A 14759-nucleotide genomic window follows, 5' to 3' on the forward strand; every position below is an offset into this window, starting at 1 on the left:
CGATCGCTCTCTCCCCCTGCCTTCCTTCTGGCGAGCGCGAGGGCGGGGCAGCGGGGGCGGATCTGGAGCTCAGCTCAGCCTCCCGGGCGCTCCAGTCCGCCTTTTGGCGGCGACCCCGCTGCCTCCTCCCCTCCGCCTCCCTCCCTCCGCCTTTCCCACGTGCCCTCCCCAACCCTGGGGCAGGTGAACCTGGCCAATCAGAGGGGTGGGCCACAGGTACCCGGCTTATCTGGACGGTTAGCCAAGGAGCGCGCCCACTGCGCACCGGGTGGATGGGGTGGGAGGCGGGCGCGCGGGTGAACCACGGGTGGGAGTGCGGCTGCCACCTCCCCAAAGCCGCCTGGCGCTGCCGCCGCTGCTGCCGCGCCCTCCCCGGTCCAGTGCGCCCGGATCTGCTGCCGGTTCGGGCCGGTTGCGCGCCGAGCCTGACGTGGATCCCTCGTGTTCCCGCGCCCGGGTCCGCCTGAGCGCCGCCTTCGCCCGGCCCTGAGTCATGTTCCAGCCCGCGGCGGCGTCCAAGCGCTGCTTCACTATCGAGTCCCTAGTGGGCAAGGACAACAGCCACCCGCTGGCAGAGGAGCCCCTCCGTCCCGCCGCCGCCCTCGGATACCCGGCCAGCGCCGCCGTCGAGGCCTTCGCCCACAGCTTCCAGGGTTCGGCCGCCGCCGGGCGTTCGCTGTACGGCGGCCCGGAACTGCTCTTCCCCGAGGCCGTGAGCCACCCACCTGCCCTTGCCGTCCACCCGCCGCAACTGGGCTCCTCGCACCTGCCCCCCTCGCCTCACCCCTTCTTCGGCCCGCAGCCGCGCGACCCGCTCAACTTCTACCCCTGGGTGCTGCGGAACCGCTTCTTCGGGCACCGCTTCCAAGGTAAGCGGCGCCTCTGGGGAGCCGCGGGCACGCGGTCGGGGCTCTTCAGCGCCGGGCTTTGCGCTTCGGAACAGCGCACGGCGTGGCTGTAATCGGCCGGCCAAGGCCCGGCCTGCAGTCTGCGGTGGGTCAAAGCTGTGCCAGGTAGCAGCCGAGCCCGTCGGACCTATAGGGAAACCGAATCGCGATCCGGGGGCCTGAAGACCTTCCCGCTGGCCAGAGGCAGCGCCTCTTCCCGCCCGAGCGGGACTTTGGCAAAGGCTGGCCCGTGTTTCTCATCCCATCAAGGCAGCAGCGGCCTTTGAGCCCGCGGGAGGGGCGTTGCGATTCAGACCCCCGCTAAGGCGCCCCTGTCGGGCAGCGATGGCGCTCTTTGAACGCCCCACCCCAGGAGCTCTGCAGCAGCAGGAGCAGCCCTGGGTCCAGGTGGCACCTGGGGCCGGTGCTGTCGTCCCGCCAACGGCTCGCTTTGTCCTCCTCCGACCTGGGAAGGCCCGCCGCTTCCTCTGGGAGCGTTTGGGAGGGAGCGGGGCGCGTCCCTGCAGGGGCGAAGTGGACGCCCAGAGGCAGGGAAGGCCCTCGCAGCCGCCTCCTTGGTGGAAGGAGAGCCCTCGGTAGTGAGAGGAAGCGGCGCCCCGCAAGGGAGCGATCTGATGCTCCTCGCGGCGGAGAACGGCCTGGCTCTTCTCGGCCTCGGCTCGGGGCTGCGCTGCCTTGGGATTCGGTAGATACAATATTTTAAGTATGAGGAAGCCTCCAATTTCAAATGGGCGCTGAGGAATTACAGCCGATTCTTTCGATCCGCCGGATTCCGACCCCCGCCAGGCGGGGAAAGGGACGCCCGGCGAATGCAGGGGGGTCCTTGAGGGTCGCGGAGAAAGGCCGCTTTCCTTCCACGAAGGTTTGAGATTCCCGGAAGCCTTTTTCCCCGAGCAGAGGCTCGCTTTATTCCGTGGCTGGAGGGAGAGGTTCCGGCGGACCCCGGGGTGGCTCCCGTCCATCCCAGCGGAAACCGGCGCCGATCCGTCCATCTCGTTTCAGAGAAGGGCGGCCTGGACCCCGCCAGGAAATCTGCCGGACGGCCGCCTGCCTTCCCCTTCCCCTCCCTCCCTCCCCTCCCTTCCGAGAGGTTGGTTGGGACCCTCCGCAGGGGCAGCCAGGAGAAGATCGGCTCTCCAGGCCCAGCAAAGGGAGGCCGGCCCGGAGCCGCGCGGAATTTCCGCCCAGAAAGCCTGGTTGTCATCGGCGAACGACGGGCGGCGCCGGGCCTCCATTCCACCCGCGGCAGGGCTGTTTCCGAAGAGAGTAAAGTGGTCGCAGAGAAATGTAGCGCTGCGGCCTGCCCTTCCCCCGCGACCCCAAAGTCCGCGGGACCCTCCGGGGGCAAAGCGGGACCTGCAAAAGGAGTTCGGGACTCCTAGGCCCGGGAAGCCTCTCCGGGCGCGTCCGGCTCCCTCTTCGCGGCCTACCAGGGGCCGTGGCTGCGAGCAGAAGCCTCTCCTGCGAGCAAAGCCTGGCCCCAGCCCGCCTTCGCGCCCGACCTCCGCTGCACGCCTCGGTTCACTCAAGAGTCCCCCCCCCCGGTCGCTGGAGCCCGGGTCCCCTCGGGTTTTCCCGGCAAGCTGCTCGGCCGCGGCCTGGAAGGAGCGCGCCTTCAAGGCCTCTGTTCGTCGGCCAGGAGGGCAGAGCAGCGGCGCTCTCCCCGCCGCGTCCCTGGGAAGGGGAAGGGGCAGAGGCGGCGCGAGGAGCCCCAACAGGGCAGCCGGGGGAGCGTTGCTGGCCGGAAGGGATGCCGGCCGTGACTAACCCTTCCTGCCATCCTGGCGGGGCCGTTGGGCTCCGCTCCTTCTCCTCCCCTTGCCCGGTGTGCGCGACCCTCCCCACCGGCCCTCCTGAAGGAAGCTCCTCTGCTCGGGCGCCCCGGAGACCCCCCTGCGGGTTCGACCTCCCCTCCAGCAAGCCAGGCGCTCGGAACGGACTTGGAGGCCGCCTCCACCGCGCCGGTTTCGAACCGAAGGAGCGACTCTCGCTTGACCAGCTTGGCGGGTCCAGGGCGAAGGAGGCAGACCTCGCTCACCCCGCCGAGTCCTCCCCCGCCAGGAGCCGGCCCCGGGCAGGTCCAGCTGTCCCGCTGCCAGAAGGGCCGCAGAGGAGCCTCCTGCAAGGCCCGGGCGGGAGGGAAAATTGGCCTTCAGACGGAGCGCCGGCCTCTCTCGGCGGAAGGCAGGGCGCGGGGCTGCCCAGCATTGCCAGCTCCGTCCGGACGTGGCTTCTGACCAGTCCCCCGGGGAGAGGGCGCGTGGGGAGCAAGGACGGGGAGCCCTTCTTTCCAAATTGGGCTCTTAGAGCAGGAAAGGGCGCCTGGGCCGAAGGGCCCGGCCTTGGGGACGCAAACAGACCCGAGCCAAACCTGAGGCCGGGCTTGTGGAACCAGCTCCCCACCACCACCCCTTGCGCGGGGCGGGGGGGAATAAAGTCACCCACTCCCTTTCTTGGGTGGGGGTTGGCCCCACGCAAGACCGAGCCATCTGCCAGGACAGTTCTCGCCTGGGGACCCCTTGCTTGCCTTCCTCGAGGTGGGGCTCTGAGCGTCGCGTTGCTCGGCCACGGAAAGGGGAATCCTTTAAACGGCTCCCTCTCCACCCCGGCCCCTGCCCCTCCCGCGCCCTAAGAGAGGGAGGGGCTCTTCCTGGCCTCCAAAGGCAGCCGCAGCTCAGCCTACTTCAGGACCCCGAAGGCTTGGTGTCGACCCTTCCTTTCACACACACACTAACACGGAGAACTGTGCTCCTCCGTTCCCTTCCCACAGCCCTTCCCGCGTGGAAACGTTGGCTTCCTCCTGATTGCCACTTCCTTCACAACGTCCTGACAAGGTAGGCCTCCAGTCCCTCCATAGGGTTGACGAATTGCTTTTGGGGAAGACCAGCCGAAAGCGCCGAGGAAAAAGCGGCTGCCTCGGCTCCCGGGGAATTGTAGCAAGGGGGGGCGCCTGGTTTCTGATCTAGATCCAGCTTTAGGGCGCCCCAGGATTCCCCCCTGAATACGCATCCCGCCGAATCCTGCCTCTCCGCTTCCCCCTCCGTCGAACGGGAAGTATATGGCGGAGGGGGCGCTGAAGCGCCGGCCTCTCTCACCTGGGCGCTGCCTCGCCTCCTCCACAGGCTCCCCTGTTTCGGCCCCGCGGAAAGGGGCAGCGGCCGCCTGGGACCCACCTCCCGCCTCAGTCCCGCGTTTTCCTGGCCCGGCAGCGGGTGGCGGCGGGAGGAGGGTCGGCACGGGGTCTCTGGGTCCTGAGGGCCGGAGAGGCGTTCAGAGGCGCCCTGCGGGGGTTGACGCTGACCGGCTGCTTTCCCTCCGCAGGCGGCGAGGTGTCCCAGGAGAACCTGCTCTTCCACGGGCCCTTCGCCCGGAAGCCGAAGCGGATCCGCACCGCCTTCTCGCCCTCGCAGCTGCTGCGGCTGGAGCGCGCCTTCGAGAAGAACCACTATGTGGTGGGCGCCGAGCGCAAGCAGCTGGCCGGCAGCCTCAGCCTCTCCGAGACCCAGGTGGGCCGCGGGGCGGGGGGGGCCGGGGGGGACACGGGGCCTTCAGTGCGAGGCGGCACCGGTGAGAGCCACGGAGGGGAGAGAAACGGGGGCCCGGGAAGGTCCGTTTCTCTAAAGACTAAAGCTGCGAGGGAGACGCCGTTGATTGCCCCCGCGCAGAAGCTCCCCCCCATCCCACGCAGCCCTTTTTCCTTTTCCTGACATTTTACACATTGCTTGCTTTCTGGGTCCTTATAAAGTTGTCATCTAAACATTTGGATCCTTACAACCTCCAGTGAAGCAGCATGACTAAACGATTTATCAGTCATTAAGCCTCGCTTTCCTGTACAGTTTTGAAATAATCCAACTCGTTAAGGTCAATTTCGCTTGTGAATTCATGCGTGGAGAGCAGGATGGTTGATTTAACTGTTCCGGCCTCAGGATTGACCCTGCCTCTTCAAACTTTTTCTGGTTCCTGCCAGGCCCACCAGCACTGTACAAAAACTCTGTCGACCTGAGCCTATTTCTCTGAAAAGCAAGGTGTGGACTAGAAACACCCTCCTGACCATTTTAAGTGGATGCCCTCCTTGCAGAGTGTCCGAAGTGGGTGCCGTCCTTGCAATCCCCTCTCGGGGACCTTTCCCAGCCCTTGGTGGAGTCACAGGGCAGGAGGGGTGCCCCGTTTGGAGACAAAAACCATTCCGGTCGGAGCCCATACATTCACATTTATGCTTCCCACAGAGGTGGAGCACAGCCGTGCCTCAATGTCTGTGTATGTGTTCCTCTGTGTGTGTGTGCGTGTGTGCGTGTGAAGACGTAAACATTGGCTTGGGTGAAGAGGCTACGGAGGGAGACTCCGGAAACAAAACAAAACAAAAAGCAAGGGATGAAGCGGTTTGGGATGAAATTGAAGCGAAGGAGGGAGCTTTGAAGGGAATAATTGTAGAAATATGGACGGGGCTGTTGCTGAGATGCCAGAAACTGGCAAAAACTGAAAAGTCCCCGGTAGGGCTACTGTCCAAGGGGGGGGGGGGGAATCCAGAATAGCAAAGTCATAAATGGGGAGAGAAGGATGAAAAATGGTAAAGCTGCAGGTTTAGACGGCGAGACTGGAAAGAGGGGCGGCTGCAACCGTAGCTGACAATTGGGGGGGGGAATGTTGTTACCGGTTCCCTGAGCCCCGGGGAAGGAAGCAGGGCAGAAGGCAAACGCCGAGGGGTGGGGGTGGGGGTGAAATGCGTCCTGGAGGGTGTTTGGAAGAATTCTGTAGAAGAGGGAGGGTGGAGGAAAGCAGAAGAAGCAGGCAGGATTTGCTGTTCGGCGGGTCGCTGGGAAATGCAGGAATGTGAGAAACACAATTTACGTGGACTGAGGCAAAACCCCGGCGCTGAACTGAACAGGCTTCGTGAACTGTTTTGCACCACCTCGGAGCTGAAGGTTGCTGCTGCGTGTGAGGCGACGGAAGGAGAGTTTGCGTGTGCGTGTGTAAATGGGAAGCTTGCAGAAGGTCGGATGTTGAGGTGCAGGTGTTTGGGGTCCCCTTCGTTGTTTAGTGTAATTACAAATAAATGCAGATGAAACACTTGTGGTGGAATTAAGGAGGTCTCGGTCGGAGACATGGATGTGGCTGTATTTTGGCACGCAGGGGAGGTCAGCTTGTTGAATGGTCTGCAGTGAGCACCGCGACGGAGGAGGGCCGGCAATTCAGCACCTGGGAACCCCCGAGGCCGCTGGTTTTTTTAGCAGGGAAAGCGGAGCGAGCATTGCAGGTTGCAGGAGATCAGCAACTGGAGGCTGGAGAGGGGCGCGGGCGCCTTGCTGGGATGTCCTCCCCAAGGGGGAGAGTAGATGGAGAATGTTTGGGGCGCCCAAGTGCCGGTGGGGCCGTGGCGGTTGCTCGCGGGAGGAGGGAGGGGTGTTGTGAAAACGGCGGTGGATCAGAGGGTACCTCAGCCCGGTTTTGTTAAAGGCGACAAATAAATAAAACCTGGAAGTGAGAGTTAAGTAGGTCAGAAGAAACAGCACAAACATTGGAACCTTAGGTATGGGAGACGAAACAAGAAAACAGTTGGACCAAGTAATGGAATATTAGTTTGCCTGAAAAGCGAGCGATCTGGGCAAAGGGGAGCGGCTGAGGGTCACAGGAAGAAAACAAGTGAAGACCACTCGAAAAATAGAGATAGGAAGGCAGAGGCAGGCAGAGGAGGAGGAGGAGGAAAGGCGGGGGGGGCAAACGGGGGCGCCGAGCTGCTTCAGAGAAGACAGACGAGGGGAGGCAAGCCAGAGGACCAAACCGGGGATCGATCCACCGGAAGGAGGAGGTTTTGCCGAGATAAATTTCCATCCAGGTCAGGGTTGTCCCAAAGGGGCTTTTTCAGGAGGCAACTGGGCTTTGTTTTTCTTTGAAGACGAAACGTCTTAAAAAACAAGAAAGTCCGGCTGATTCCTGGAAAAGCATCTTTGGGTTTTGCCAGGATAGGAAGCTACCGGGAGGTATTTGAGGATTTTGTATTAGTTTAAACAGTGCTTTTTTTGTAAAAGAAAAAGGTGCCGGAACTCACACGTGTCGTACAACCCGCCTTGCCTACCCTACCAGGTTCCATCCAAAAAAGGTGCCGGAACTCCGTTCTGAGCGTTCTGTGAGAAAAAACGCCCTGAGTTTAAATTTAGCCGTATTTGCTTTCCTTTTCTTGGCATAACTTCCGTTCCTGTGCCTCACTTTCCCCTGCATGCTTTCTGCACTCAATACGCCATCCTGCTTTCCCTGGCATGGAGTAGCGTGATGGGTATGTGTGTGCAAATGGCAGCGTACACGGGAAAGGCAGCTGTAGGATTAGTTTCCTGGATATCAACGTATATATGTGTGTATGTGGCATGAGTGGGGGGGGATAACGACACTTGTGTGACTTGCACACAGTAAAATCAACTGCTGGCACCAGATGCCGGGATGCCCTTGTAAGTGCCACCTCTGGGAGGGCCGGCAGGGTTTGTGGTGGTGCCCTGGCTGCGTTTGTCAGCTTCCCAGTTGCCTACAGTGGTTTAGGAGCCCCTTAGAAGAAGCTGTTGCTTGTGGCGCCTTGTGAGATGAGGAGGTGGAGGGGCCGAAGGAGGAGTGGCCCTTGGGGCCCTTTCCCGCACAGCGGAAGTCCTTGGATACAAGGCAGGCAGCAGACAAACGTCATCATAAATAAACGGGGCCCTGGGCTGGTCCCTCGGGGGTGAGCGTGGCTGGGCTTTCACGGTGGGCTAATCCTGCTTGGCCCCACTTCGCCAGCTGCTCGCCGCATTCCGGCCTGTTCCTGCCCCCTTGCCTCCAGGGGCTCCCTCCACCGGCTCTATTTTGCCCAGACCCAGAGAGAGCCTCCCTCAGAAACCGGCCACCGATGGGCTGGGAGGAGGTTGGGCCCCCATGGCAGCCTTTGGTCTCCTCAGTAGACTTGGGGGGGGGGTTCAGCGGCCTGCCAGAGGGGTTCAGGGTGAGCGGACATTTCTGTGGTCCAGCTGAGTGCTTTGGGTTGGGGCAACGACCGGCGGAAAGGGGGGCGTCCTTTGTGCGGAGCAGGATAAATTGCTTCGCTGCGTAAAAGGTGACTTGGGAGCGGCCGAGAAGAGCAAATTTCCCCCCCCCGCCCCAAGGTGCGCCTGGCTGGGAATCCGGCGGTGGATCCACCAGGGGGGGGTGTAAGGTGATCCGCGTCCCCTGACGGGAAGGTAAGCGCGGCTGAAGTGGGCAGGTGTGTTTTTTACAAACGGTGTAAGAGTTGGATTTCAGAACAAACGGACGCCCTTGAAGGGCTTTGGAGCTTTTCTCTGGAGGGAGCGACCCCTTCCGAGGCTGGGTAGGAACGCGATCCTCCGGGTCTGGAGGGGGTGGGGAGCAACGCCGAGGAAAAACCCCCAGGAAATCGAAAGGTGCAACACGCTCTGTTTGTTTAGGCATTTCTCGCTGGCTTTAAATAATGCGGGATCTTCCTGAATTATCATCCTGATTCACAGCTGAGCATTTATTTTCCGGTGCTGCAAAGATTGGCAGCTGTTCTGCGGGCGGGCGGGGGTGGGGGTTGGACTCCAGCGTTCTTCTGGGGTCCAAGGGTTGCAGCCTGTTGTATGTTGCTCACACACAACGCAATCAAGCTTTCTGGGGCTCAATTTTTCTGCGGTTCCTCCTGACAATTTAGTGGCATTGAGGCTCAGTTTTATGCCTCATCTGTTTCCTCTCCGAAATTGGTTGGTCAGGTCACAAATGTTCCTTCCGATTTCAGCCACGCGGTTGTGGGGAGCAGACTTTGTGAGGGGGGGGAATCTCGCCCAAAAGCGGTTTGGGTTTGAATTGCTTCTTTTTGATCTCAAGACAGTGTCTATCTTGCGCAGATAGACTCAAAATGTTCTGGAACTCCCAACAAAGGCAATATTTGTTTTTTATAAGAATAGATTTTGTGGGCCTTCTTACTTACTTTATTGTTATATGTACAAAATTTATATACTTTTTTCCCCTTTAATTAAAGGAATTTGCAGCACGGATTACAATTACTGCGATAACAATGAATTTGCACGTTCAAAGATAAACTGTGCCCAGGACAAGGGCCCCGATCCAGGGAATGTCAGAGAGAGAGGGAGGGAGGGAGAGAGAGAGAGAGAGAGAGAGAAAGAAAGAAAGAAAGAAAGAAAAGAGAGAGAGAGACACGTAGAGAGAGAAATGAGAGAGAGAGAGAGAGAAAGAAAGAAAGAAAGAAAGAAAGAAAGAAAGAAAGAAAGAAAGAAAAGAGAGAGAGACATGTAGAGAGAGAAATGAGAGAGAGAGAGAGAGAGAGAGAGAGAGAAAGAAAGAAAGAAAGAAAGAAAGAAAGAAAGAAAGAAAGAAAGAAATGAGAGAGAGAGAGAGAGAGAGAGAGAGCAGTGCTGTGGCGCAAGGTTGAGTTGTCAGGGAAGAGTCGGCGGATGGACCAGGGAATAGGACAGTGAGATGCACTAGGCCTTTTTCATTTGGGGTTGAGAGCCGTGTATTTCCTAATTAATCAGAGGGGGGGGGGGGGAAACATGATCAGACTGGCTTGGAAACCTTTTAAACTCAAGGAAATTTTGTACCAGAAATTTTCCTCCTTCCCTGCCTCCCTCAGGGAGTAAACTTCTTCCACTCCTGAAGGGAAATGAGAGCGCAGAGCCGCCTGCGGGTTTCTCTCTGGTCCTCCCAGAGTCACAGACCTGGAGCTCTGCACCCAGGGCACCTTTGTGGCTGACCATGAAGGAAGGTAAAATGTGAAAACAGAAACTGGCAATTCCCCGTAGAGAGTTTTTTTCCCTTTAGGTAATTTAATGGGTACTTAGGAACAGAGCAGAACCATATAAAAATAGAAGTCATTTACAGTGAAAACAGATAGAAAACAAGTATTCCTGACCAATGCCAGGAAAAAATATATTTCTTCATTTGCACCCTTTTCTTTGCAAAAAGCGCAGTTCTTCCCAATTTGTCCTTTAGCACTCTGCCACAGGTGCTTTGGACACATCTGGCTTCTCGGTAGACTGCGCTGAGCTGGGGAGGGAAGTTGCTTTCTCCCTCTATCACAGACTACAACTCCCAGCATCCCCCGCCCAGTTCCACCAGCAAGGATTCCTCCAGCACTGCTGCCCAGGCACTGGTTGACTCAGGATGGTTTGTGCAGCGATTTTTGTAGCAAAGTAGGAGGGCCCCCCCTTATTTTATTGGATCTCCTCCTTCCTCTGGAAACAGTTCAGAGGAGTGAAGTAATCCCATTGCGGATTAAATGATAGATGGAATAAAATGATGTACAGATAGTCCTCAACTTACAGCAGTTGATTTAGTGACCATTCTAAGTTACACTGAAGGGAGTTACTTATGACCTTTCTTTCGCGCTTGTATGCCCGTTGCAGCATCCCCATGATCACGTGATCAAAATTTGGACAGCTGGCAACTGACTCGTGTTCATGACGGTTGCGGTGTCCCAGCATCATCTGATCCCCTTTTGTGACCTTCTGACAAGCAGATTCAATAGGGAAGTGAAATTCACTTAACAACCGTGATACTAACTTAACAACTGCAGTGATTCACTTAACAACTGTGGCAAGAAAATTCGTAAAATGGGGCAAAATTCACCGAACAACTATCTCATTTAGAAATGGTGACCTCAATTTTGGTCATAAGTCTCTCTCTCTCTCTCTCTCCCTCCCTCCCTCCCTCCCTCCCTCCCCCCCTCCCTCCCTCCCTCCCTCTATTATGTGCCATTGTCACAATTGACTCCTAGCAAACCCCTCCCCCCCCCCCGATGATCGGTCCTGGGTCTAATCCGAGGGTCTCCCAAGGGTGTCCCTCCCCGGAACTGATTCGGTGTTCCATATTTTTATTTGTGGTATTTTAGTGCTTATTGTTATTTAAATTCCAGAATGCCTGCTGGGAGGAGAGTTATCAGCGAGTCCGGTGGGAAGGAGTGGTGGGTGTTGGGCTATGAGCAAGATCACCCACAGGAGTGTCTGTCAAGGCATCTAGAGATGCTGCAATTGTGTGGCCAAAATTCTGCCTCCTTTCCATGTGTGTTGACTGTGTGGGCACCAGCGGCACCTCGGTGCCTGGATCCCTCTCGGAGGATGCCTGGGAAATGAACTGGGACCTGAAACGCAGAATCCCTTGTCTTTTAAAAATAGTGCAATGCTTAATGGTGCAGGTGTTTTCTCTGGCCCCAGCCCCTCTGAGAATCCGTCTTTTCTGAAGCCCTCTGCAAATAGGGGCCCTCACTATTCTCACAGTCAGGGTTCCTCAAGGAAGAAACCTCCAGTTTGATTCTCATGAGGCTTCACTGAGTTATGGCCCCGTTTTGGCATTTGGGTGGGGAGAGACCCGGCTTTCTTCCGCACCTTCTCTGTGTTAAAGGCCTCGATCGCTTCCATGCGCCTCACGCCTGCGGCAAGGGGAGGCCCCGGCCGGCTCTTCTGGACTTGCTGGTGTGAGAACTGAAGCCTGGCATGCCGGCAAGAGGCAGCTCTGGGTGGGTTTGGCCACCTGGGGGCACCAAAGACACTGCCACGTGTGGCTGGCACAGGCCTGTGGGAAGGATGCTTGACCGGCCACGCCAAACTCGCAGGGCAAGATTTTCCACAGGGATAGAGTCGTAGCAGAGTGGTGGGGATTTTGGAAAGACTCCCCTCACCCCCAGGTGTGTGTGCGTGCTTCGGAGCACATCTGCAGGAGGAGCTGCCACACAAATCAGGTGTCTTCCTGAGAATGACAGGCTGGTTGTGAGTTCTCCTGCAGCAGCTCTCATACCTTTAAGAGTTGGGCAGAAGAGAGAACTAGGGCTGTGTGTGTGTGTGTGTGTGTGTGTGTGTGTGTGTGTGTATCAGCCAGCAGAGCTTTCTAGAACAATTGGAGCCAGCAGGATCGTCTGTGTGGGGCTCTTGATTACTTCTGCATGGCTAACAAACTTTGCAAGAACTTTACGGAGTTGGGGACCAGAATCTGCTCTTTGGGGCAGATTCATGCAAGATTCCCTGGAGGGATTTCAAAAGAGCAGCCAGGAAGCCCCATGGCTGGAAAGAGGACCTTGAGGGTCTCCCCAGCCATCCCAGGAGGGATTCCTAGAAGAGACCAGTTGAGTAAGAAGAACAGAATGAGGCAGAATTGCGATGGACTGGACGTCAACCAAGCACCAGCCCTACAAAAGACATTTCTTTCCCCAGCACCCACTTTGCTTGATGTCTCTTTACATCTGGATTCTCAGGCCTTGTATCCTCCTCCCGTGTTCCTTAAGTGATAAAATCCTCCTGGGGGGGGTGTCCTCTGATGCAGCTGCTGAGGCACACCAGTCAAATCTGGGGGGGGAGGTTCTGATCTGTGCCAGAGGTGTTATCTTAGTCCCAGATCCCAAAAAATTCAAAACCACACAAGTCAGCTGGTTTCTCGGGAACCCTTCATGCCTTTCCTGGCAGGCAGTTTCTCAAAATTGTACCAGATTCTGGACAACATTTAGATAAAACTCACTGGGTCTTTGTTACCATTGTCTTTCTTTATGTGACCTACAGGTATGTTTTCCTATTGAAATGTCTCCGTTATTCACGGGCCTTTTTCTTTTAATGCCAAGTCAATGTAATTTCCACCAGCAGAGTATGGCTGGCAGGCTAGGTCTTGTGTGGCTTCTCCACAGGCATCTCCATCCTTGAGGAACAATTCTTGGTCTCTCCTGAACTCTGTCAGTCTCAGCAACTCCCTCTGTGATAGTAAATGACAGTGGATGCCCTTGTGTGTACTTTGACCCACAGCAAATAAACAGGGTGGCTGTTCTTAGCAGCGCCCTGATAGGCCCCTTTTCTCTCTCTGCTGAGTCCCAAACCTGAATGAATCCATCCAGATGTTAGAGGCTATGAAATGTGCAGATCCACAAAAATGTGTTGTTATGTGTGTGCATGTATATATTATGTATGTGTGTATGCACAAACACACATATACATATATTCTGGACTTATATAAATGGCAACATACCTTGTCTTCTATTGATAGTTGTGACTTTTGGTTTATGGAGGCCGTGGGTATCCTCCCCGGGCATCAGGCATGCAGCCCCTTCCCCTCCTGGCAGGCAGACCCCTCCTTTAAGGCATTTCTCCCTCTGAACCAGAGGCTTGTAGTAGCCCTGAACGCTGCTCCAGGGCTGCTCTTCTCCCAACCTGGCCCTGGCAGCACCCTGCCCCAGCTCTCCCCAGGTGGGGGAGACAGCCCCCCTTGTCACAAAAGCAGTGGGGCTGGGAGTACTTTCGCTCTGGGTCCATTTGGTTGGTTTCAGCAGGGTTTTGGGGTGCCTGTTTTCAAGGTATAACTTTGATCCTCTTGGACAGAGAGGTGAAAGTTTAATAGGCTTCCCTAAGTGAGGAAGCACCGGGTCCCTGAGGGCGCTTCAGTCCAGAGGCGGAGAGCCTGCAAGCCTTTGTGCAAATCAGAAAAGGCTTTCCCAGGTTTGGAAATGCTCCACCCGCTTTGCAAGAGAGCCTTAACCTTTTTCACTTCCTTCTCTGCTTTCTGCCTCGTCCAGGTGAAAGTCTGGTTTCAGAACAGAAGGACCAAATACAAAAGGCAGAAACTGGAGGAAGAAGGTCCCGAATCAGATCAAAAGAAAAAGGGATCCCACCACATCAACCGATGGCGGATCGCCACAAAGCAGTCCAATGCGGAGGACATTGATGTCACGTCCAACGACTAGAGAGAGACGAGAGGCGGCGGCCACTGGCGAGCAGGGCCCGGGAAGGACCCAGCGGAGACCCAGCTGCTCTCCCCTCCACCAGCGGTGCCCCCTTCGCGGGGAATCTGGGGGGAACCTAAGGACAATCTAGGAAACCACTTCGCTCCTGGGATCCTGCCTGCTGCCACCGGGCAGCCTGTGGAACCACCGTGGGGCAGGCCCAGCCCAGCCAGTGCGGAGGGCAGGGCCGCCAAGGAGGAAGGGAGGCCCGTTGCCAGCTGCCTGAAGAAACACATTTCTCCGCTGAGCCGTCCCCTCGCCTTTGTTGCACTTGGGTGGGATGATTTTTTAATCAAGAAAAAAGAATGCGTTTTTACTTTAATTTATTATTTTGTGTCTCTGCATTTGCTGGGGCTGTGTACATATACTCTGATGTCATAGATAGCAAGCGGCTGTTGTGTGTGTTGCTGTGCCGTGAATAAAAATAACCTGGGCTGGAAGCGCAAGGCCTGTTTGCAGCCGGCTCCCCTGCAGAGGGGGCCCCTCGACCGGACCTGGTGCCCCTCCCCTGGCATTTGGCACCCTTCCTGACACCCACCCAAAGCTTTAGACGTGGAGGGCAGGGAAAACTGCTGGATTCAGATATGGGGTGCGCTTCTGGGGCACGTGGGGGCAGCTTTCATTTTGATTCAAAGGGGGTTGGCTCCTGTCTCTTTCTCTTCCGTGTCCAGGAGCGCCCCCCCGCCAGGAGGGGCCAGGGTGGCGGAAGGGACAAGTCAAACCCCTGGCAGCTGCCTTGTTCCCCAATTCCTGGTGTGCACACCAGACCCCAAAGTTCGGGTCAGCAGAAATCCTTTAGGCAGGAGCTGCCCCCCTTCCGACGGCATCCATGGGTTGGGACTAGCGGGGTGCAGAGCCTCCCCTCTCAACAACCGGATGGCCTTTGTCCCACCCAGGACCTGCTCCTTGAAGGGAGGGGGGGGGAGCAGCAGCACGTGAGGACCCTGAACGGGACGGGCAGGAACTTCTGCAGTGGAGACGCGGCTCGCCTGGTCAAGGCGGTGGGTCGCTCCAGGAGCCCCACGCCGGGGGCCCCGCCAAGAGCCCCCGCCCAGCCTCACCCCGCAGGGGACGCCGGGAAGGACTAAAGAGCCGTCCGCCCCCCGCCCTGCCGGCTCTGCCAAGGG

The 14759-nt window shown here is 57.5% G+C and overlaps 1 protein-coding gene across 1 annotated transcript; it reads left to right on the forward strand.

Annotated features, from left to right (window-relative positions):
• Nucleotides 1–493: 493 nt before the first annotated feature.
• EMX1 (empty spiracles homeobox 1) lies at nt 494–13593 on the forward strand (the record flags this gene model as incomplete). Its single annotated transcript, XM_083367522.1, has 3 exons — nt 494–869; nt 4230–4414; nt 13426–13593. 3 exons carry the CDS (start codon nt 494–496, stop codon nt 13591–13593), a joined length of 729 nt encoding a protein of 242 aa, XP_083223648.1.
• Nucleotides 13594–14759: the final 1166 nt, after the last annotated feature.

The sequence above is a fragment of the Vipera ursinii genome (genome assembly GCF_947247035.1).
Source record: "Vipera ursinii genome assembly, chromosome: 7".
NCBI lineage: Eukaryota > Metazoa > Chordata > Lepidosauria > Squamata > Viperidae > Vipera > Vipera ursinii.